The 23,477-nt window shown below is 33.8% G+C and overlaps 1 protein-coding gene and 1 long non-coding RNA gene across 9 annotated transcripts in view; both read right to left on the reverse strand.

Moving 5' to 3' along the window:
• Window positions 1-23,477, reverse strand: part of LOC142230627 (uncharacterized) — a 339,644-nt gene that overhangs the window by 171,103 nt on the left and 145,064 nt on the right. The gene's annotated exons all lie outside the window — the stretch shown is intronic.
• LOC142230618 (carboxypeptidase D) overlaps window positions 1-23,477 on the reverse strand; it is a 266,046-nt gene that overhangs the window by 2,068 nt on the left and 240,501 nt on the right. For 4 of the 8 annotated variants that reach the window (XR_012720753.1, XR_012720754.1, XM_075301254.1 and 1 more), the window contains 7 exons: window positions 13,850-14,135; window positions 13,446-13,778; window positions 13,187-13,375; window positions 8,616-8,656; window positions 8,147-8,442; window positions 7,906-8,082; window positions 7,749-7,841 (listed from right to left, as the gene is read on the reverse strand). Coding sequence is in view for 6 of the 8 variants with exons in the window: in XM_075301254.1 (XP_075157369.1) it covers window positions 7,749-7,841; window positions 7,906-8,082; window positions 8,147-8,442; window positions 8,616-8,656; window positions 13,187-13,375; window positions 13,446-13,778; window positions 13,850-14,055 (1,335 nt within the window). In the remaining 2 variants the exon portion in view is untranslated. Of the gene's footprint in view, window positions 1-7,747; window positions 7,842-7,905; window positions 8,083-8,146; window positions 8,456-8,615; window positions 8,657-13,185; window positions 13,376-13,445; window positions 13,779-13,849; window positions 14,136-23,477 lie in introns of all 8 variants that reach the window. The other 4 variants (XM_075301256.1, XM_075301257.1, XM_075301259.1 and 1 more) reach the window with 4 other exon arrangements.

The raw sequence follows: 23,477 nt of genomic DNA on the forward strand, positions 1-23,477 counted from the left end.
ATATTTCGGATCATTTCAAATCGTATATTAAAAAAATTAGCTGGGTTGTTACTTTTAATATTAAAAACTTGGTCCCCATTTTTTTATACCCACCACCATAGAATGGTGACGGGGGTATAATAAGTTTGTCATTCCGTTTGTAACGCATCGAAATATCGATTTCCGACTATATAAAGTATATATATTCTTGATCAGGGAGAAATTCTAAGACGATATAACGATGTCCGTCTGTCCGTCTGTCTGTCTGTCTGTCTGTCTGTCTGTCTGTCTGTTGTAATCACGCTACAGTCTTCAATAATGAAGCAATCGTGCTGAAATTTTGCACAAACTCGTCTTTTGTCTGCAGGCAGGTCAAGTTCGAAGATGGGCTGTATCGGTCCAGGTTTTGATATAGTGCCCATATAAACCGACCTCCCGATTTGGGGTCTTGGGCTTATAGAAACCGTAGTTTTTATCCAATTTGCCTGAAATTTGAAATCTGGAGGTATTTTGTGACCGTAAAGAGGTGTGCCAAAAATGGTGAGTATCGGTCCACGTTTTGGCATAGCCCCCATATAGACCGATCTCCCGATTTTACTTCTTGGGCTTATAGAAACCGCAGTTTTTATTCAATTTACCTGAAATTGGAAATCTAGAGGTATTGTAGGACCACAAATACGTGTGCCAAAAATTGTGAGTATCGGTCCATATTTTGGTATAGCCCCCATATAAACCGATCTCCCGATTTTACTTCTTGGGCTTATAGAAACCGCAGTTTTTATTCAATTTACCTGAAATTGGAAATCTAGAGGTATTGTAGGACCACAAATACGTGTGCCAAAAATTGTGAGCATCGGTCCATATTTTGGTATAGCCCCCATATAAACCGATCTCCCGATTTTACTTCTTTGGCTTATAGAAATCGCAGTTTTTATTCAATTTACCGGAAATTGGAAATCTAGAGGTATTGTAGGACCACAAATACGTGTGCCAAAAATTGTGAGTATCGGTCCATGTTTTGGTATGTTCCCCATATAAAACGACCTCCCGATTTGGGGTCTTGGGCTTCTAGAAACCTTATTTTTTATCCAATTTGTCTGAAATTGGAAATCTAGAGGTATTTTAGGACCATAAAGAAGTGTGCCGAAAATGGTGAGGATCGGTCCATATTTTGGTATAGCCCCCATATAGACCGATTTCCCGATTTTACTTCTTGGGCTTCTAGAATCCGAAGTTTTTATCCTATTTGCCTGAAATTGGAAATCTAGAGGTATTTTCGGCTCATAAAGAGGTGTGCCGAAAACGGTGAGTATCGGTCAATATTTTAGTATAGCCCCCATAAGAACGATCTCCCGATTTAACTCCTTGGGTTTCTAGAAACCGTAGTTTTTATCTGATTTGCCTGAAATTGTAAATATTCTGGTATTTTAGGCTCACAAAAACGTGTATCGGATTAGGTTTTTATAGGTCCATTTGGTAATGCCTCCATATAGACCGACTTCACTTCTTGAGGGTGTAGAAGGCGCACTGATGATGAAAATTGCTTGAAACTCAATGTAAAATTTCCAGATTTTACTTCTACAGATTTAAGATTTCAAATCAAGACGTTATTTTATAATTTTCTTGCACACTTACAAGAGATGTTAATGATTCCTCTAAAACTCAAACAAAAATGGTTCTTATAAATCCAGAATCTGATATAGTCCTCATGGATGAAATCTTTAAATTTATCTTCGGGAAGTGTCCTCAAGTCCTCAAGCCCTCCTGAAATTTCAAAGGAAACCCTAATATTTGGTTCATGGTGGTGGGTATTTAAGATTCGGCCCGGCCGAACTTACTGCTGTATATACTTGTTTTTCAATATTTGGGAGGTCCCTAGTTATGAGAGGCCAATGTTAATGTGATAATATCCAATGTTAATATAATAATATCGATGTAATACATCGAAATATTGCTCTAAGATCCCATAAAGTATATATATTCTGGGTCGTGGTGAAATTGTGAGTCGATCTGAGCATGTCCGTCCGTCTGTTGAAATCACGCTAACTTCCGAACAAATGGGCCATATCGGTCCACTTTTACGTATAGCCCCCATATAAACGGATCCCCAAATTTGGCTTGCAGACCCACTAAGAGAAGCAAAGTTCATCCGATCCGTCTGCAATTTGGTACATGGTCTCTAACAACCATGAAAAAATTGGTCCGCATCGGTCCATAATTATATATAGCCCCCATATAAACCGATCCCCCGATTTGACTTGCGGAGCCTTTAAGAGAAGCAAATTTCATCCGATTCGGGTGAAATTTGGTACATTGTGTAAATATATGGTCTTTAACAACCATGCAAAAATTGGTCCACATCGGTCCTTAATTATATATAGCCCCCATATAAACCGATCCCCGGATTTGGCTTGCGGAGCCTCTAAGAGAAGAAAATTTGATCCGACACGGCTGAAATTTGGTACATGGTGTTAGTATGTGGTCTCTAATGACATGCAAAAATTGGTCCACATCGGTCCATAATTATATATAGCCCCCATATAAACCGATCACCAGATTTTACCTCCGGAGCCTCTTGGAAGACCAAAATTCATCTGATTCAGTTGATATTTGGTACATGGTGTTAATATATGGCCTCAAACACCCATGTAAAAATTGGTCGAAATCGGTCCATAATTATATATAGCCCCCATATAAACCCATCCCCAGATTTGACCTCCGGAGCCTCTTGGAGGAGCAAATTTCAGTTGAAATTTGTTACATTGTGCTAGTATATGTCCGTTAACAAGCATGCTTAACTAGGTCCATATCGGTCTATAGTTATGTATAGCCCTCAGATAAATCGATCCCCACACGCAAAGAAAAAAAACGTTTGGAAAACGTGTACCGAAAACGTTTTTCTTTTGTTAGAGTTTTTTGAATTGCTTCGAAAATTTTAAACTTTTATCGCCAAAAAAATTCGTTTGTTACAAAATTTTTATTTTTTCAATAAAAAAAGTTATTTTTGAAACAACAACACAGTCCAATTCGTTTATATCAAACACTGTTCTTTTCTGACTTTAGGTCTTTAATAAGACACATTTTACAGTTCAAAATTTAATATACTACAATGTAATGTTGAAAATTTAATATACTACAATGTAATGTTGAACGGGAGCCACCGTGGTGCAATGGTTAGCATGCCCGCCTTGCATACACAAGGTCGTGGGTTCGATTCCTGCTACGACCGAACACCAAAAAGTTTTTCAGCGGTGGATTATCCCACCTCAGTAATGCTGGTGACATTTCTGAGGGTTTCAAAGCTTCTCTAAGTGGTTTCACTGCAATGTGGAACGCCGTTCGGACTCGGCTATAAAAAGGAGGTCTCTTGTCATTGAGCTTAACATGGAATCGGGCAGCACTCAGTGATAAGAGAGAAGTTCACCACTGTGGTATCACAATGGACTGAATAGTCTAAGTGAGCCTGATACATTGGGCTGCCACATAACCTAACCTAACCTAATGTTGAACATTTTTTGGGAATCTTCCGAACATATCTGGAATATATTAAAAAAAAAAAAAAAAACAAAAAAAAAAAACTTTGGTCGAAGCAGGGATTGAACCCACGACCCTTGGCATGCAAGTCGGACGTATCAACCACTGCACCACGGTGCCAAACTAAATGTTTGTTTCTGTTAAATAAACTTTGTTTATTCGGTTCGTGGGCGCCGCAAGCTATGCTATATAAATATAACTTATATGGATATTTATCTATTGATGACCATAGTAGGTACATAGCTCAGTGGTTAGTGTGTTGGCTTACAAAGTGCATGGTCCGCGGTTCGATTCTCCGTCTAGGCGAAAGGTAAAAACTAATTTTAAAAATTTATAAAATCGTATAATTTCTTCTACATTGTTAGTATTACAGGAAAAGGTGTTAAGAACTAAAAAGCATCGTGGATGTGAGAAAGATGTGAGGGAAAATGCAATTAGCAAGAAAACAATGTTTTTTTTTTTTTGAGTTTGTCCTTATGAAATTGTTTTTACATCATGGAAAAGAATAAACGTTTATCACAAAAAGTATATACTTTTCTCTCAAATACACTTCTTTACAGCGAAAAGCAAATGAGAAACGAACTTTGTTTGTCTAAAATTTCGTTTGGGAGGAAAGAATTATTTTTTTGCGTGCAATCACACAAAAATTGGTCCATATCAAGTTCATAATTATATATAGCCCCTATATAAGCGAATATTTTCAGAAGTGAAATATTTCTGGCTCCCTACGTACCGTGCAAAAGTCCATATCGATTCGTAATTAATTGTAGACCTACATACACATACCTTTTTGTCTAATATATATCACGTACGGACTAACTCACAATTTAGAAAACGATTTAAGATATCACAACCCAAGTAATTCGATTGTGGATGACAGTCTTTCGTAGAAGTTTCTATGTTACGCAATCCATGGTGGAGGGTACATAAGATTCGGCCTGGCCGAACTTACGGCCATATATACTTGTTTTTGTTTTTGAATTTCTCAAAAACCGTATAAGACATAAATTCACTTTTTTCGGTCTGTAAATCATGTTAATTGTAGATTTGTTTAGTATGTACGAATTCAAAATAGTGATAATTGAACATGGCTAAAAATTACTTAGACCACTTTAGACCGAACAAAGCATTTTGCCCTTTTTGGATTGGAAATTTTTAAAACTTTAATCACAGGCTACGTGCAATATTAACCATCACTTTTGATAGAAGTTTCCAATTAATTCGAACTTTGACAGGATGCAATTCACATCAATCCGAATAAAAACCAACGAACTCCATCAAAAAAACGCTAAGTCGACTTAGCGTACTGTGGTGTGAGGACATCGTATCTTCACTGTTCCTTTATCTCTGGAACGCAACAGTGGGTTCATGATGCAAAAACTCCCTCTGATTGCTCTTACACTAGTAGAAATAATAACATTCCAAAATCGTGAACGGATGGTAACAAAATCAAAGGGATACTTTCACGAAAAATCACAACGGAATGTTTTCGGTTTCGTCCACGGGCGTTCACGATTAGCGACCGACGGTGGTGCAATACGCTACACTGATAGAAAAAGTTTCGTTATATTAACGAAATGTGTCATTAAAAGTGAGCCAACGAAACAAATTCGTTAATACAATGAAATGTTTCGTTATTATGACGAATTTTCTGTTATTCAATGTAACGTTTCGTACTATTAACGAATATTTTCATTGTATTAATGAAAATGTTTCGTTATATCAATGAAAAATGTTCATTGGCTCAATTTTAATGAAATTTTCTTTGTGTGTAAGGCGTGAATGGTGCAAGCTATCAAGGTTCGAGTTATGGTAGCGATTTTTTTATTTTTTTTTTATAAATTCGTAACAACTACGTTTTCCAGGACGCTGGTTGTTGTTTTGACAACGTATGGTACCATTTTATCGTTAGCAGATTGACACCGTCTGTTCTCCGTTTGACAGCACATGTGTGTTGATTCACTTTCATGAACGGATTGTTTTGAAATGACCACACCGTTCATGATTTTTTCTATGGGTGTAAACAACATCAATAATTTGTCAGAAATGACATCATCGATGCGCTTGTTTTCAATATTCGGCATACATGTTTGTGGACCGAATATTCTTCATGATTTCCTATTTCAGGCAAATCGGAGAAAAATTGCGGTGTCTAGAGTCTCAAGAATTCAGATCGGGAGATAAGTCTGTATGGAGCATATACCAAGCCCTGGACAGACACCTATTTTTGTGGACCGAAACTCTTCATGATTTCACGCATATCGGAGAAAAATTCCGATATCTAGAAGCCCAAGAGTTAATATCTGGAGACCGATCTTTATGAAGGCTATACCAAAACATGGACCGATACAACCCATATTGGGCACATACTTCATGATTTTAGGTAAATCGGAGAAAAATGTAGGTTAGGTTAGGTGGTAGCCCGATGTATCAGGCTCACTTAGACTATTCAGTCCATTGTGATACCACATTGGTGAACTTCTCTCTTATCACTGAGTGCTGCCCGATTCCATGTTAAGCTCAATGACAAGGGACCTCCTTTTTATAGCCGAGTCCGAACGGCGTTCCACATTGCAGTGAAACCACTTAGAGAAGCTTTGAAACCCTCAGAAATGTCACCAGCATTACTGAGGTGGGATAATCCACCGCTGTAAAACTTTTTGGTGTTCGGTCGAAGCAGAAATCGAGCCCACGACCTTGTGTATGCAAGACGGGCATGCTACCATTGCACCACGGTGGCTCCCAAAGTCCAGTGTTTATAAGTTCAATAATTTAAATTGGGATATCGGTTTGCATGGAGGCTATAACAAAGCATGGATCAATACACACCATGTTCGGCACACCTATTTATGAACCTAAACTACCTCTAGAGTTCCAAATTAAGACAGACAAAAAACAAATATGTGCCAAATTTCAAAACGATAACTCCATTAATTAAGACTGTAGCGTCCCTGATCAAAAAAAAAAAAAAAAAAAAAAAAATATATATATATATATATATATATATAAAATATATATATATATATATATATATATATATATATATATATATATATATATATATATATATATATATATATATATATATATATATATATATATATATATATATATATATATATATATATATATATATATATATATATATATATATATATATAGATATATATATATATATATATATATATGTATATATATATATATATATATATATATATATATATATATATATATATATATATATATATATATATATATATATATATATATATATATATATATATCAATTAATTTTTTAATTGGATCAATTATTATCAATTAATTTTTTAATTGGATCAATTATTATTTTAATAGACTGTCAATTAATTTTTTAATTCGATCAATTATTTTTTTAATTGACTGTTAATTAATTTCTTAATTGATACTACCATTTCTGTGATTGAAGACATTTCAATTAAAAAAATTAATTGAATCAATTAATTTCGTGATTGAATCAGAAAAAACTTTTTTGTGTTTAATTGGAGCTAAGCTCTATCGACAGATAATTAATGTTTCTTTCGTGATCGGAGTTGGATAGTATTATATGTTTTCTTTCAACAAGACAGAGTTACGTCCAGCTCAAGCACCCAAATTTACTGAAAAGTTTCCGTACGGTATTATTTCTCAATAAGGTGATCCCAATTGACCATCAAGGTCTTTTTATTGTCAACACCCGGCTGGCCGTCGGGTGATAGATAATTTTGAGGATTCGTGGGCTACTTTGCGATTTGGCTAATATTGATTTTCATTATTAACAGAACAACTTCCTCTTCAATATGAAGTAACTATCCAATCATATCACGCAAAGAAGGAATATGATCGCCTCAATCTTGTTCCAAGAGAAAAATGTTACTTTTTCACGGAAAACATGCAGCATGTTTGACGAAACCATGTTCTCGGAGATAAAGTATCTGATTTCGAAAAACATGTTATGTTTGACGAGAAAAGAATATTTTTGCGACAAAAAAATACTACATGGTCGCTGCGAAAAAGTAACATGGTGCTCTTGAAACATGTTTGAGGTGGTCATATTCCTTCTCTGGGTGATTGCTCAAAAAATTTTAATTTCCCCCAAAAAAAAAACCATTTCTTCTCTACTGGAATTCTTTAGAAAAAACAATGCGATCGAGGGTACTGTATTGAAATAAAAGTATATTGTGTCGAGTTTTAAGTTTCTATTTTTCACTCGTACATACCTTGGATGGTGTTAATGTTACATTCAATAATGTTGGATGTTGTTCCACAACAACAAATTCAATTTCTCTGGGAGCAAAACCTTCAGCAAAGACCTTTAAATAAATTGGAATATTTCTTATTCAAATTCCATTTCATTTCAATTTCTAGCATACTCACCTCCAATTTGTAATAACCGGGTAATAATATTCTCCAGAATTCACCATGTTTTGTGGTTTGGAATCCAACATCTCGGCCTTTGATTTTAAGGGAAGCTCTCTCAATGGGATTGTTATTCGAATCAAATACAAAGCCTTGGACACCACGATGAGCCTCGGCCAGAAATTTAATCATTGACTAAAAATATTAAAATATATAAATTATAAAAAAAGAGATATTTTTTCTTCTCATCATTACTTACCAATTGATTATCCTCCCAATATTTTCTCAATTCATAAGCTGGTGGATATTTACAGCAAGAAATTTCCAAAGTTACTTCCATACATCCATACCATACATATTGATAATCTTGCATGCCTCCCGTCAACGGGTACCAGGCAGCTCCATTTGTAATGCCATTTTCAAAAGCTGGCGTAGCCGATTTACATGCAACACCACGAGACATTTTGGCATGATTTTTGGCATAAACCAATGATAAATGTTTGAAGACATCATCATCAGGTGTTAGTGAGGGGGCAGCCGAATAAGTTTGAAACACTGCACCCAAAGGACATGTAGTTCGAAGAGAATACATAGAAAAAAAGGTTAATTTTCGAGTAGATTTTTTTTTGTTTGCGAATAATAGATTTGGAAAAATCATAAAATTAAATTAACGTTTACTAATTTACTAAAATTACTTGGGGCTATTTATATATACGCCCCCTACTCACTCGCGCATAAGGCCGATGATCTACAGATTCCTTTTAGTCGCCATATTGGTTTTTAAATGAGAAAATTGTGATATTCATTTTATATACAACTGATATAACTACAGAGAATGCTGATGATGGTCTACTACATATAAACTACATGAAGAGCAATGAGCAATGAATGATGAGAAAATGGATGGTGTGGAGTTTTTTTATTGAGAGAAAGAGAGTGAGATGTGAGTGTTATAACATTGGGTTGAAGAAGAGAGAAATCTTCCAGCAAGTAGCATATATACTTATACTGCCAATACCAATCAAAACTACAAAGTGGTCACTATAATGGCAGGATTAATGAAACTACCTTTCCTGAAATAATAAAAGATACTCTAAGCTGACGATAGGCTAATCAGAAGACGAACTTTACAATGTAAATAGGATCATTCAACAGCAACATTAAATAATTTTTTAATCTCTCTTATTAATCTCTTTTACATTTGATTGTTAATTTAACATTAAGTCTTATTGTGACTGATTGACTGACTGATTATATTACGATCTTGACTGTCCCTTATAAGATATACATAAATCTTGTAGTGATGTTTTTTAATCTATTAAATAAATAAACGTTTTTCACCCATTGAATCACCCGGAATTACGAAAGCTCTCACTTCATTAATTGGTATCCTTGGCATTTTTCAATCCTTTTGTAACGAATGGAAATATTGGTCTCAGACCCCATAAAGTCTATTTACTCAGAAAAAAAATCACGAAACTAAATGATCCAATTATTTTTTTATTTGGATTAATTAGGAATATTTGATTAAACATTTAATTGGTTTCTTCCGTCGGTTTCAGCTATTTTTTTATCTTTTCAATTAAAAATTTATTAGATTTTTAAAATTCAGTTCATTTTTAATTTTAATTGAGGTTTTGAAATATTTATTATTTTGTTGTTTATATATTTTTAATTATTATGCCATTAGATGAAATAATTTTCTTGTAATTTTACAAGATATTTTTTTCTTATGAACTTTACCGTTATAGTTATAAATAATTGGATTGGATATTTAGAATTGTGTCCAATCAATAAAACCTTTTTTTTTGAATAAAATAATAAAAATTATAGTAAATGAAATTGCCCAACAAAAAAAGCGTCACCAAAAAAGTAGTGAAAATTTTATTTTTGGATCCGGCAGTGGTGCAAAATTGACGCAGAAGCGATGAATTTAACATGGGCTGTCGTAGGACGGATGTCCACCATTTCAACAGCCGTTGCACTGAATTGCATCATTTCTTAAGGTGTGATGCGAATCCGGTGTTTTGGATGTAGCACTATTTTATTAATTCTTGATCTGTTTTCAACATATTTGAAACAATAAATATTTAAAATTCCCATTAAAAAAGCGAAAAAAACGAATCATAGAAAAAGTGACTCAAATGAACTTCTTGTGCAGTTAAAATAAAGAACAACTTTGGGAGGACATTGTTGGAAGTGCTTTAAAAGTCTTTAGAAAAACTTCCAAATTTTTTTGCTGTGATGTTTAGGTTAGGTTAGGTGGCAGCCCGATGTATCAGGCTCACTTAGACTATTCACTCCATTGTGATAACACATTGGTGAACTTCTCTCTTATCACTGAGTGCTGCCCGATTCCATGTTAAGCTCAATGACAAGGGACCTCCTTTTTATAGCCGAGTTCGAACGGCGTTCCACATTCCAGTGAAACCACTTAGAGAAGCTTTGAAACTCTCAGAAATGTCACCAGCATTACTGAGGTGGGATAATACACCGCTGAAAAACTTTTTGGTGTTCGGTCGTAGCAGGAATCGAACCTACGACCTTGTGTCTGCAAGGCGGGCATGCTAACCATTGCATCACGGTGGCTCATTGTTAATTTTACATTAACTGCCTGTTCATGGAATTTTCGTTCGCCTCGAGTCGAACGATTCGCCAAAAATCACATATTGATAACTCGATAGTAAATCATAAATAATGAGTTTAGAACTAAACTCAGAATTTTCTAGAAAATATATTTAAAGTTATTTTAGTTTCAATCTAGACGAACGTTTTGTCTCGAGTCGATTTTGTGTTTCATGAACTGGCAGTAAGTCTTATGGTGACTGATAAAATTACGATCTTGAACACAATTTGAAACCAACACTGACCTTAATAAGATATACTTAATTGTTGTGTTTTTTTTCAGATAAGTTAAATAAAGATTCCCAACAATAGGCGTTTTTTTGTATTACCGGTATTTCGGTAGCTCTAGCCTTTATTAAATGGTTTCTTGGGTACAGTAACCTTGTCATTACTTTTGTGACGAATGGAAATGTTTATCTCAGAACCCATAAAGTATAGCAGGTTGGCAGATAAGTCCCCGGTCTGACACATAGATTGCGTCCCTAAAGGTGGTTATCGACGAAAACATCAAAAAATCCACAAAATGATTTTGAATGACCGTAAAAGATATCAAAGGAACGTGTTGGTCATATCATTCATCAATATTTGAATATGCGAAAGCTCTGTGCTAAATAGATGCCGCGAGCTCACATTTGACCAAAAACAACAACGTGTTGATGATTCTGAGCGGTGTTTGCAGCTGTTAACACCCGAGTTTTTCCGTCGATATGTGACAATGGATGAAACATGGCTCCATCACTACACTCCTGAGTCCAATCGACATTCGGCTGAGTGGACAGCGACCGGTGAACCGTCTCCGATGCGTGGAAAGACTCAAAAGTCCGCTGGCAAAGTAATGGCCTCTGTTTTTTGGGATGCGCATGGAATAATTTTTATCGATTATCTTGAGAAGGGAAAAACCATCAACAGTGACTACTATATGGCGTTATTGGAGCGTTTGAAGGTCGAAATTGCTGCAAACCGGCCCCATATGAAGAAGAAAAAAGTGTTGTTCCACCAAGACAACGCACCGTGCCACAAGTCATTCAGAACGATGGCAAAAATTCATGAATTGTGCTTCGACTTGCTTCTCCACCCATCGTATTCTCCAGATCTGGCCCCCAGTGACTTTTTCTTGTTCTCCGACAAAAGGATGCTCGCAGGGAAAAAATTTGGCTACAATGAAGAGGTGATCGTCGAAACTGAGGCCTATTTTGAGGCAAAACCGAAGGAGTAGTACCAAAATGGTATCAAAAAATTGGAAGGTCGTTATAATCGTTGTATCGGTCTTGAAGGGAACTATGTTGAATAATAAAAACGAATTTTGACAAAAAAATGTGTTTTTCTTTGTTAGACCGGGGACTTGTCAGCCACCCTGTTAGTTGGGTCTTCGGTGTTATGCGCGCTGGTCGAACTTTGAGAACAGAATTGAACTTTTGCTTCCCACTGCTTCAATCTGCCTTAAATTCCCACTACCATGAATCAACAAAACATGGACCGTCAACTCACGAGATAGGTCTATATGGGGGCTATATCAAAATATGGACCGATACACACCATATACGCCAACCTATTTATGAACCTAAAACATATATTGATTTTGACTTTCAGGTAAAATGGATAAAATTTTGGGTGTTAGGACGATCAAGAGGTCAAATTGGGAGATCTGTCTATATGGACCGATACACACCATTTTCGGGCTACTTACTTAGGGACCCAAAATACCTCTAAATTTTGAATTTCAGTCAATTGGGATTTCATATGGGGGCTATACCAAAACATATACCGATGCACACCATATTCAGCAAACTCATTTAAGGACATTAAATACCTCTAGATTTTGAGGTATTTCGGGCAAATTTTATAATAATTGTCTCGATGTTCAAAACCCAAAATGTGCGGGGGATCGGCTTGTATGGGGGATATATTATATATATTATTGACCGACAGACAGACCGACATGATTTCAATTTCCGAATACTTTATGGTACACACAAACAAATTTTTTTCTGATTCAATCACGAAATTAATTGATCCAATTAATTTTTTAATTGAAATGTCTTCAATCACAGAAATGATAGTATCAATTAAAAAATTAATTGAAGATCAATTAAAAAATTAATTGATACTATTAATTTTTGTGATTGATTTTTGTTTCAATTAAAAAATTTGTTGATTCAATAAAATTTTTAATTGAATATTTTTTAAAACTCAATTAAAATTTTAATTGGGAAAATTTCGTGAAATTTTTTTCTGTGTATGTAGTCGGAAATTTATATTTCTGTGTGACAAACTTATTACACACCACCATCACCATTCTATGGTGGCAGGAATAAAAATTTTCTTTGTATACCATTGAAGAAAAACTTGGTTTGATGACGTGTTTCCATATAAAACCCTAAAATATTGGTACCTAGTTAAAACTGTCATAAATTTTGTTGATCTAGTTCTACAAAAAAATGATTTTGAATGACCGTGAATTAAAAGTTCTGAGCGAAGTGAGTAAAACTTTCACTTTAAAAATATATGAATAACGCTTGTTTGTGTATTTACTTAATGGTTATAATGTAAAATGGATTCAATATGAATTCAATGATACTTAATCCTTAAAGTTCTATCTACATTTATGAAATGAAATGAGGAAATGTGAATTTATATATGTAGGTCATTATACTTTGAAATAAATGTACACTTACTAGCATTAGGTGTATTATCATAGGGATAACTGGCAACTAAAGCTCCACCATGTAAACTTCCACTCAATACAAATTGTATTTTGGATATCCAATCTTTTACAGCATCCGTTTCCGGTTGGCCACGTTTATTATTCTGTTTGAAATAGTCGGGGAAATTTCGATTTAAATCAAAACCTCTGGCATTATATCTGTAATAGAAATAAAGAGTTAACATTAGTAACTTCTTAGAGTTTCTTTCCAAACCAACAAAATATTTACCTTCCCTGGCCTCCATCACAGGTGCCCTCTTTCGATACAGCAAATCCATCAGGATTCATTGAGGGCATTATATGGATACGTGTATTATCCAATAACCATTTGACATATTGATCTGTCTCATAACTGGATACCAGATATTGAATTAAATGAAGTAAAAGCTCTCGACCCACGGGTTCATTGCCATGAATATTGCCCACATATTTGACATCCGGTTTACCCAACATATGCTCATAGGGTGAGGCGGATACAACCAATACCCAGAGTTCTCTTCCCTGTATAGACTTACCAATTGAATATAAAGCAGTTAGATTAGGATAACGAGCACTGGTTGCTCTGTAATTAAATTGGAAAGAAAATGAACGTCCGAATTTTTTTTCATCGGCGAATAGACAAATTGTGATTACCTTAAAAATCTTGTTAACTCTTCATGATTGTGATAGACAAAATCTAGATATTGTGAATCTGGTATATAAGCTCTTGGTTCTGGCAGTGCCGCTTCTAAATCTATGGTATTGGTTTGTTCAGGTATCTGAGTTTGCGCCTTGGCACTTCTACACGCTATGTAGATGGTAAATATTAGGAATGTTGTGATTGTCCATCGCCTTGTCATGGTTGTTGTGTTTCGGGCGATTTTGTATAAGGATGTTGATCGTGCGTCTTCTCAATTGTTTTTCCGAATTTAATGTTGAGCTGAAATTAAAGAAAATAAAGTTTTTCAATATCATTATAGATTTAAAATAGCATTAAAATTAAAGATATTTTGTAAGAAGGAACATGGGTAAAATTTAACATGGGTAATAATTTAATCGAAACCCTTTTGAAGCATTAAGAAAATATCCAAGAGCTTTAGTGACACAACACACGCTATATTTATAATTAATGTATGCTATAATTTTTTAGGTGGCAGCCCGATGTATCAGACTCACTTAGACTATTCAATCCATTGTGATACCACATTGGTGAACTTCTCTCTTATCACTGAGTGCTGCCCGATTCTATGTTAAGCTCAATGACAAGGGACCTACACGCTCACAAAAAATCGCTTCTGTAACATATAATCCCAAACATATTTTGCTTCAAGCATATACATTTTTGGCTATTGGCCAAACATTTATATGTTTGATCTCTTCCAATATATAATATGTTTGAAAGCATATTGGTCTAAACAATATATGTTTGGGTAGTCAATTTCCAAACATTTTGTATTTTTGCATCCAAATTCAATAATGTTGTCTTCCAAAAAACAATATGTTATTATGTGAACATAGGTTTGGAAGCATTTTGCACCCAAAAATATTATATGCTTAAAAAAAATTCTCCCAAACAATATTGTGCTCAAAATTTTATTTATTTATTTATATATTTACAATCATAATGAATTATGAAAATAAACAGGTAATATACAACAACATAGGTTTTCGACCTGAATGCTCAAAATTTTGTTTCCCCCACATCTTTCTCGCTTCCACGAGATTTTTTAGTTCTTAGCATCTTTTTCTGTAATACAAACATTGTAGAAGAAATTATTCAATTGTATGATTTTTTTTTATTTCAATTTTACCTTTTGCCGGACGGGGATTCGAACAGCGGACCACACAGTTTGTAAGGATTAAAGAAGTAGCTGATCAATTGCCCAAGGAAAAATAAAATGATAATTTTGTAATAACAAGCAACAACCACCAACTTAATTCAATATCGCTCCCTGTTAAATAGCGCTCCAAGCTACTAAACACATATATGTTTATAGGCTATTTCTAAATTAATATATGTTTGCATCCATTTAAAAACATTTTATGTCCCAAACATAATATGTTCTAACATATTAACATATATGTCCCAAACATGTTATTCTAGTTTATGAACATTATATGCTTGCACTCAAAAATATTGTGTTTAAAAATTTGTGTTCCAAACATATAATGTTTATAGCCAAACATATGAAAAACAGTCTTTTTCATCCGTGTACTTTGAAACCCTCAGAAATGTCACCAGCATTACTGATGTGGGATAATCCACCGCTGAAAAACTTTTTGGTGTTCGGTCGAAGCAGGAATCGAACCCACGACCTTGTGTATGCAAGGCGGACATGCTAACCATTGCACCACGGTGGCTCCCTAATTTTTGCCTAACAACAACAAAGAAAGGGTTTCCTTTCTGAGGAATAAAATTTTAGAGAAACGAAGTTTTCTTTTGGTCTAACTGTTTTAATCTTTAAATGAAATTCGTAAACATATCGGTCAAAATTCACACATCTGTCAAAATAATCTTTTATATAATTAACTCATAAATCCGTCGACAGATGGTGAAATATTCTTACTATTAGGCTTGTTTGTTTTTAGTACTGTATACCCAAGCCGTGACGGAAAACACACTACTTGTTTCTCCAGGCCATGTACAAATACTAGCATCAGCTGTTTAAAACATCAACAGTCAATTAAAAAATTTATATATACCAAAACTTTTAATCAAATTAAAAAAAAAATTTTTTGAATTAATTCTTGTTTTGTTTCAATATCAAACATCTTCAGTACGAAACATGCACAGAAAAAAATTCACGGAAATTTGTCCAACTAAAGTCTTAATGAGTTTTAAGCAAGTACACTGTTAGAAAAATATGTTTTTCATATGTTCCGATATAAACAAAATGTGTTTCGGGCACAATTTTTAAACACAATATATTTAGGTGCAAAAATGTAATGTTCCTAAACTAGCATTAAATGTTTGGGACACATATATTAATTTGTTAGAATATATTATGTTTAGGACAAGGATGTTTCATAAAAATAATATGTGTGAATGTAAACATATATAAATTTAGAAATTTGGAGCAAACATATATATGTTGTGATATTTTATTCAGGGTGCGACAGAGACAGAGAGAGTATAGAGAAAGAACCCGGGAGGGTTGACGAAAGATATCAACATAACACAGCGAGAGAATCAAAAGAGAGCAATCTTCTGTGAAACTGCTTGTATGTTGTTTCGGAAAACTGTTTTACGTGTTCATTTGCTTTGGCTATGCGCTTGGCAGGTTAATAAGGCTTCGCCAAAAATTGGATATGCTTAAGTGTAAATATTATTTAATTTGAACATTAAAGTGCGTCTTCGGTTTAAAGAGAATAGACATTCGGAACCAGGAGAATAGACATTAAAAAAAAAAAGCATGTGTTTTGCCTTGAGAGCAGCAATTTAAGTATGTGTTGACATGTGTTTTGTTTATCATTTTGGCATTATGGGCATACACGCACAGAGAAACCATGTTTGTACATGGTTGCCGCATCCATTTAATGCTTATCTAGATCACGTAATTGCCGCGAAAACCATGTATTTTGCTTTGTAAAAATAGTTTTCGAGCGGAGAAAAATGTATCATTAAAATGATAGAATTTGAGACCATTAAATGGTCGGGAAAACCATGTACCTGACCATTCAATTTTTTTTACTTTTTTGCAGAGAAAAAAGTATTTTTATAGTTTACGTATACACATGTCTACAACCATTACATGGCCATAAAGACCATGTACATTGTTTTCGTGACCATTTAATTTTTTAATTTTTTTGCAGCGACAAGAATTTTATAAAAACATTGAGCAGGTACACACGATTTTCGCGTCAGTCGTGTGTTGATTGTTTCTTGGAATGGACGGAGAATACGGAATTATTGTGTTTTGTGTTAATTTATTTATTCAGAAATGGCACGTGGTTTTATGTGAACACAAAAAAGGAAAGTGTAATTGAAAAATATACCTGTTTTTTGTTCTGCATTTTGCTATATGCATCATTTATTTTTATTTGCAGTTACATGATGTCTGCGTTTGTACATTTAATGGACACACGATGTAAATATGGAATGATTACTTATTGTTGAAATTGAAATAAAATAGTGTGTGTAAAAATATGTGATGTTTGTATACACGACATTATAAATACAAACAAACAATGAATTAGTTTATAAATATATAAAAACAAATAAACAAAGTTGATTTTGTGTTTTCTTTTCTCAAGTGGCGTCCTCTTTTCGACGACGAAAAAAGTTTTTTCATAAAAATCAAAACATTTTAGGTTGTGACCATGTTCTTTTAACTAGAAGAAAAACATTTTTGACGAATAACATAACATTTTAGATCGTGACCATTGTCTTTTAATGGAAACAAAATTCTTTTTATCAATATAATAACATTTTAGATGAGGACAATAGTATTTTTCTTAGAATCATGTTCACTGAGCCAACATGGTTGCAGGTTAAAATGTTACATGGTCGCCGCAAAAATAGCTGCTATCATATTATTTTGCTCTTCGAATATGATTGTGACAATCATGTTTCTTCTCTGCGTGAGGGTTTCAAAGCTTCTCTAAGTGATTTCACTGGAATGTGGAACGCCGTTAGGACTCGGCTATAAAAAGGAGGTCCCTTGTCATTGAGCTTAACATGGAATCAGGCAGCACTCAGTGATAAGAAAGAAGTTCGCCAATGTGGTATCACAATGGACTGAGTAGTCTAAGTGAGCCTGATACATCGGTCTGCCACCTAACCTAACCTAACTTAACCTATGGGGGCTATACGTAAAAGTGAACCGATATGGCCCATTTGCAATACCATCCGACCTACATCAATAACAACTACTTGTGCCAAGTTTCAAGTCGATAGCTTGTTTCGTTCGTGATTTCAACAGACGGACGGACGGACATGCTTGGATCGACTCAGAATTTCACCACGACCCAGAATATATATACTTTATGGGGTCTTAGAGCAATATTTCGATGTGTTACAAACGGAATCACAAAGTTAATATACCCCCCATCCTATGGGGGAGCGTATAAAAATATTCAATTAAGTTTAAATTTCAACAAAAAGATTCAAAACATTTTTTAATTGAAACACAAATCAATCACAAAAATTAATAGTATCAATTATTTTTTTGATTGGTTCATTTATTGAATTTCAATTAATTTTTTAATTGATACTATCAGTTCTGTGATTGAAGACTTTGAAGACAATTAAAAATTAATTGGATTAATAAATTTCGTGATTGAATACAAAAAATATTTTTTTGTGTGTGCGTCAGTTGTTTAAATCAGTGTTGCCAAAAAGATAACCGCTAAAAAAATCATCCTTTAGTACATATCCAATCTTAATATAAAGAAAGGAAGTGAATTTCAATAAATAGTTAACTGCCTCAATTAAATAATTAATTGAAAAATTTCGGGACACAATAATTCTGTTGCACACGAAATGGAAATTCTCGTGAGTTAGTGTAATGAAATATCCCACCCGACCAAAGTGCCGAGAAATGGCGAAGGTTCGCTAAAGCGAACATTTTTCGAAATAAATTTACGCGCACATTATTCGAGAAAAGTTCGATAATAAAAAAATTTCGAACGTTCGTTGTTTCGAAGTAATAACGAATATTTTTCGGCTTATTTGTTGGTGTTCCGCCATGTTTGTTTTTGACAAAGACAGAGATTAAAAAGTCATTTCAGTTTAAGAAATTGTTAAGTGCGGGTGAAATGTCTTAGCGAATCTAAAAGAGGTAAGTAATTTATTTATATATCTTTTAAAAACTACCAATTTTCTTTCATGTTTAATTTTCAGATGTATCCAGGAAGATGTTACTCATTGATTATAGTCCTTTTGAATGGCATAGCCACGACCGGCTTAATAAGAAATTCCGCGCAAAGAAGTCAATGCAGTGCCTTAAATCACTTTAAATATATATTCCTAAATGTAAATATTTTAAGTATTTTGTTCGCAACACTAATATCTATATTTTGTATTATAATTATCTATATTGTGTTGTAATAATATAAAAACAAACTTTAAAATTTTCTTTTACTACACAACTTATAATGGGAACAAAATGGGAATAAAACAGTATAGAAACCCTTCGAAAGCGGAATGATATCGAATACGAAAACGAATTCGAAATAGATTCGTTAACGATCAATTATAGATATCGCGAAACCTTCTTTAACGAATCACTAGCAAGCCTTCGAAAACGAAGAGTTTGTTGGCAGTAACAGCACGACAGATGAACGTTTTTCGAAATTTTTTCGAACCATTCTCGATATCGTTTTCGATAGTTTTCTTCGAGAAAAAACCGAGAATATTCCTATATCGAATACGAAAACGAACGTTATGGTCAGGTGGGTAGTGTAACAACAAGAAGTTACTCGTAGCTTTTGGTGTTCATCAAAATGTCTACCAATTGTTTTGCGACTCTCTCAAATAGATGTACTCATGTAGCAAGTACACGTGAACTCTGCATATACAAATGGAATTGTGCAGACCTCTATTACGTAGCGTACTTTTAAACCATACTGGACTAATTTTAGATTAGTTTAAAGTGACAGGCCAATTTATTTGAGGCTCATTTATTTTTTGCTGTCCATTTATTTTAGCAATCAGAAAATCTATTACAAAATTTAAATTTAAAGTTTCTAATAATTACGTTCACCTTAAATTTAAATTTTGTAATAGATTTTCTGATTCCAAAAATAAATTAAAAGCAAAAACAAAAACTGCTACTACTCAGTTAATTGCATCTTGGGAAAGACCAGATATCAGAATTGTATATTTTTTGTAGGGAAAATCCCATTTTATGACTTTCAACGGAATCACCTCATTGGGGAAGGAAACTTTTGAACGTACGTTCCAATACCAAATGTGATAAATATTTCGCACAAAATAAATCTTATCATGAATACGTTTTGAAATATAGCATTTGATTTAAAATTAATTCTACGCTTACCAGTCGATTCATAACGCAAGCATGGTCAAATAGTGTCCAAAGGTTAATGGAATCTATTGAAATGTTTTGCATTCAAATTATTGTTATGCTATTTCTTGGAATTGCTCATACTGTTTTTTTCGCTTAACTGTCCTAAACTTTGTTTTTACCATCAGCACTTAGTTAGTTGAAAGTGAACCATGCTATCTTCTGTGCACTGTCGAAAGGTTTATTTAACCGAGATTTATAACGTACAGTATGTTTTAAAAAATGGTAATCGTTCAGTTTATAAAATATCAAGCCGTACACGCAAAAACATAATTCTTTACTCAAACGAAATTTTAGACAAACAAAGTTCGTTTCTCATTTGCTTTTCGTTGTAAGGAAGTGTATTTGGAAGAAAAGTATATACTTTTTGTGATAAACGTTTATTCTTTTCCAGGATGTAAAAACAATTTCATAAAGACAAATTCAAAAAAAAAAAGCATTGTTTTCTTGCTAATTGCATTTTCCCTCACATCCACGAGGTTTTTTAGTTCTTAACACCTTTTCCTGTAATACCAACAATGTAGAAGAAATTATACGATTTTATACATTTTTAAAATTTTTTACCTTTCGCCTGGACGGAGAATCGAACCGCGGACCATGCACTTTGTAAGCCAACACACTAACCACAGAGCTATGTACCTGTTATGGTCATGAATAGATAAATATCCATATAAGTTATATTTATATAGCATATCTTGCGGCGCCCACGAACCGAATAAACAAAGTTTATTTGACAGAAACAAACATTTAGTTTGGCACCGTGGAGCAGTGGTTGCTATGTCCGACTTGCATGCCAAGGGTCGTGGGTTCGATCCCTGCTTCGACCAAAGTTTTTTATTTTGATTTTTTTTACATATATTCCAGATATGTTCGGAAGATTCCGAAAAAATGTTCAACATTACATTGTAGTATATTAAATTTTGAACTGTAAAATGTGTCTTATTATCGACGTTTTCCTAACGTTTTTTTTTCTTTGCGTGTATACAAATTGGGAGATCTAATTAGATATGACTTGAACTCAAAATTGGCCCCTTTAGATATATCCAGACATGATGAAGTAGAATTAGAGGTAGTTATATAAAATATCCATACATGACGAGATCTAACACCAGATGCAACTATGTATGGGGATACAGGCAAAAAGATAATTCTTTCCTCCCAAATGAAATTGTAGACAAACAAAGTTCGTTTCTCATTTGCTTGTTGCTTTAAGGAAGTTTATTTGGAAGAAAAGTATATACTTTTTGTGATAATTTCATAAAGACTAAAAAAAAAAAAACAATCTTTTCTGGCTAATTTTCTTTTCCCTCACATCTTTCTCACTTGCACGAGGTTTTTTAGTTCGTAGTACCTTTTTTTGTGATACAAACAATATAGAAGAAAATATTTGATTTTATAAATTTTTAAAATTTTACCTTTCGTCTGGACGGAGAATCGAACCGCGGACCATGCAATTTGTAAGCCAACATACTATCCACTGAGTTATGCAGCTCAAAAAAATCGCTTCTGTAACATATACCCCAAAACACATTTTGCTTCAAGCATATATATTTTCCGGATTGGTGCAAACAAAATATTGTTTGTATTGTTCAAACATATTATGTTTCACCTTAGTAATATTAAATAGATATATAGCGCAGAAGCGATGAATTTAACGTAGACTTGTCATAGGACGGATGTCCACCATTTCAACAGCCGATGCACTGAATTTGCATCACTTCTTAAGGTTTGATCCGAATTCATTGTTTTGGATGTGAATTAAGAAATATTGTGACTTTCTGACTAATACATAATTTTTACAAGTTTTTATACCCTCCACCATAGGATGGGGGTATATTAACTTTGTCATTCCGTTTGTAACACATCGAAATATTCTGAGTCGATCTAAGCATGTCCGTCCGTCCGTCCGTCCGTCTGTTGAAATCACGCTAACTTCACTAGGCAACAAGTAACAAACTTTTCTCTGTGAATTGTTTCTAGCATATTTTTTCTTATTGATTATGACCTACTAAACACGAAAATGATTTTTAAAAAATTTTCTGTCGATTGGTTTTCGAGACACAATTTTTTTTTAAATTTTTGGAGGTACACTTCCAATTTTGAGCATATCTTTCGTTTTCTTTAACCTTTTTGATCTTAATACTACTCAAATTAAAGAAAATTGAGCCGTCTACAACTCATTCTCAGAAAATTTTCAAATCGGGTAAGTAGTTTGGATGTTGGCGGCTTAAAAAGGTTAAAAAACGGCGTTTTTTAGTAAAAATGTGGCAGAAAAACCCATATAAAGATTCATATAAAATATAAAAAAGCCCTTACTTAACAAAATCGAACAACAAATAGCGGACTTATAATTTTTTTGGTAAAAGACCGAAAAGACCAAATCAACGCATCAACGCTGTTTTCCACATGGCATAAAATGTACAGTTATATTTTTGTTTCTACTCATTTGGTTTTTTGGGCGTTGATTTGGCCTTTTCGGTCTTTTACCAAAATTATAAGTCCGCTATTTGTTGTTCGATTTTGTTAAGTAAGGGCTTATTTTCTTTGTAAAAATTTCAGCTATACGTAAAAAACCCAAAATTGCTGTTAGCAATTTTTTTATATTTTATACGAATCTTTATATGGTTTTTTCTGCCACATTTTTACTAAAAAAACGCCGTTTTTTAACCTTTTTAAGCCGCCAACATCCAAACTACTTACCCGATTTGAAAATTTTCTGAGAATGAGTTGTAGACGGCTCAATTTTCTTTAATTTGAGTAGTATTAAGATCAAAAAGGTTAAAGAAAACGAAAGATATGCTCAAACTTGGAAGTGTACCTCCAAAAATTAAAAAAAAATTGTATCTCGAAAACCAATCGACAGAAAATTTTTTAAAAATCATTTTCGTGTTTAGTAGGTCATAATTAATAAGAAAAAATATGTTAGAAACAATTCACAAAATGGCTGTTGGCTAGTGTTTCCGAACAAAACAAGCTATCGACTTGAAACTTGGCACAAGTAGTTGTTATTGATGTAGGTCGGATGGTATTGCAAACAGAAGCATATTTCATCCTATGCGGCTGAAATTAGATACATGGTGTTGGTATATGGTCTCTAACAACCATGCAAAAATTGGTTCACATTGGTCCATAATTATATATAGCCCCCATATAAACCGATCCCCAGATTTGGCTTGCGGAGCCTCAAAGATAAGCAAATTTCATCTGATCTGGCTGAAATTTGGTACATGGTGTTGGTATATCGCCTCTAACAACCA

The sequence above is a fragment of the Haematobia irritans genome, chromosome 3 (assembly GCF_050003625.1).
Source record: "Haematobia irritans isolate KBUSLIRL chromosome 3, ASM5000362v1, whole genome shotgun sequence".
Classification (NCBI taxonomy): domain Eukaryota; kingdom Metazoa; phylum Arthropoda; class Insecta; order Diptera; family Muscidae; genus Haematobia; species Haematobia irritans.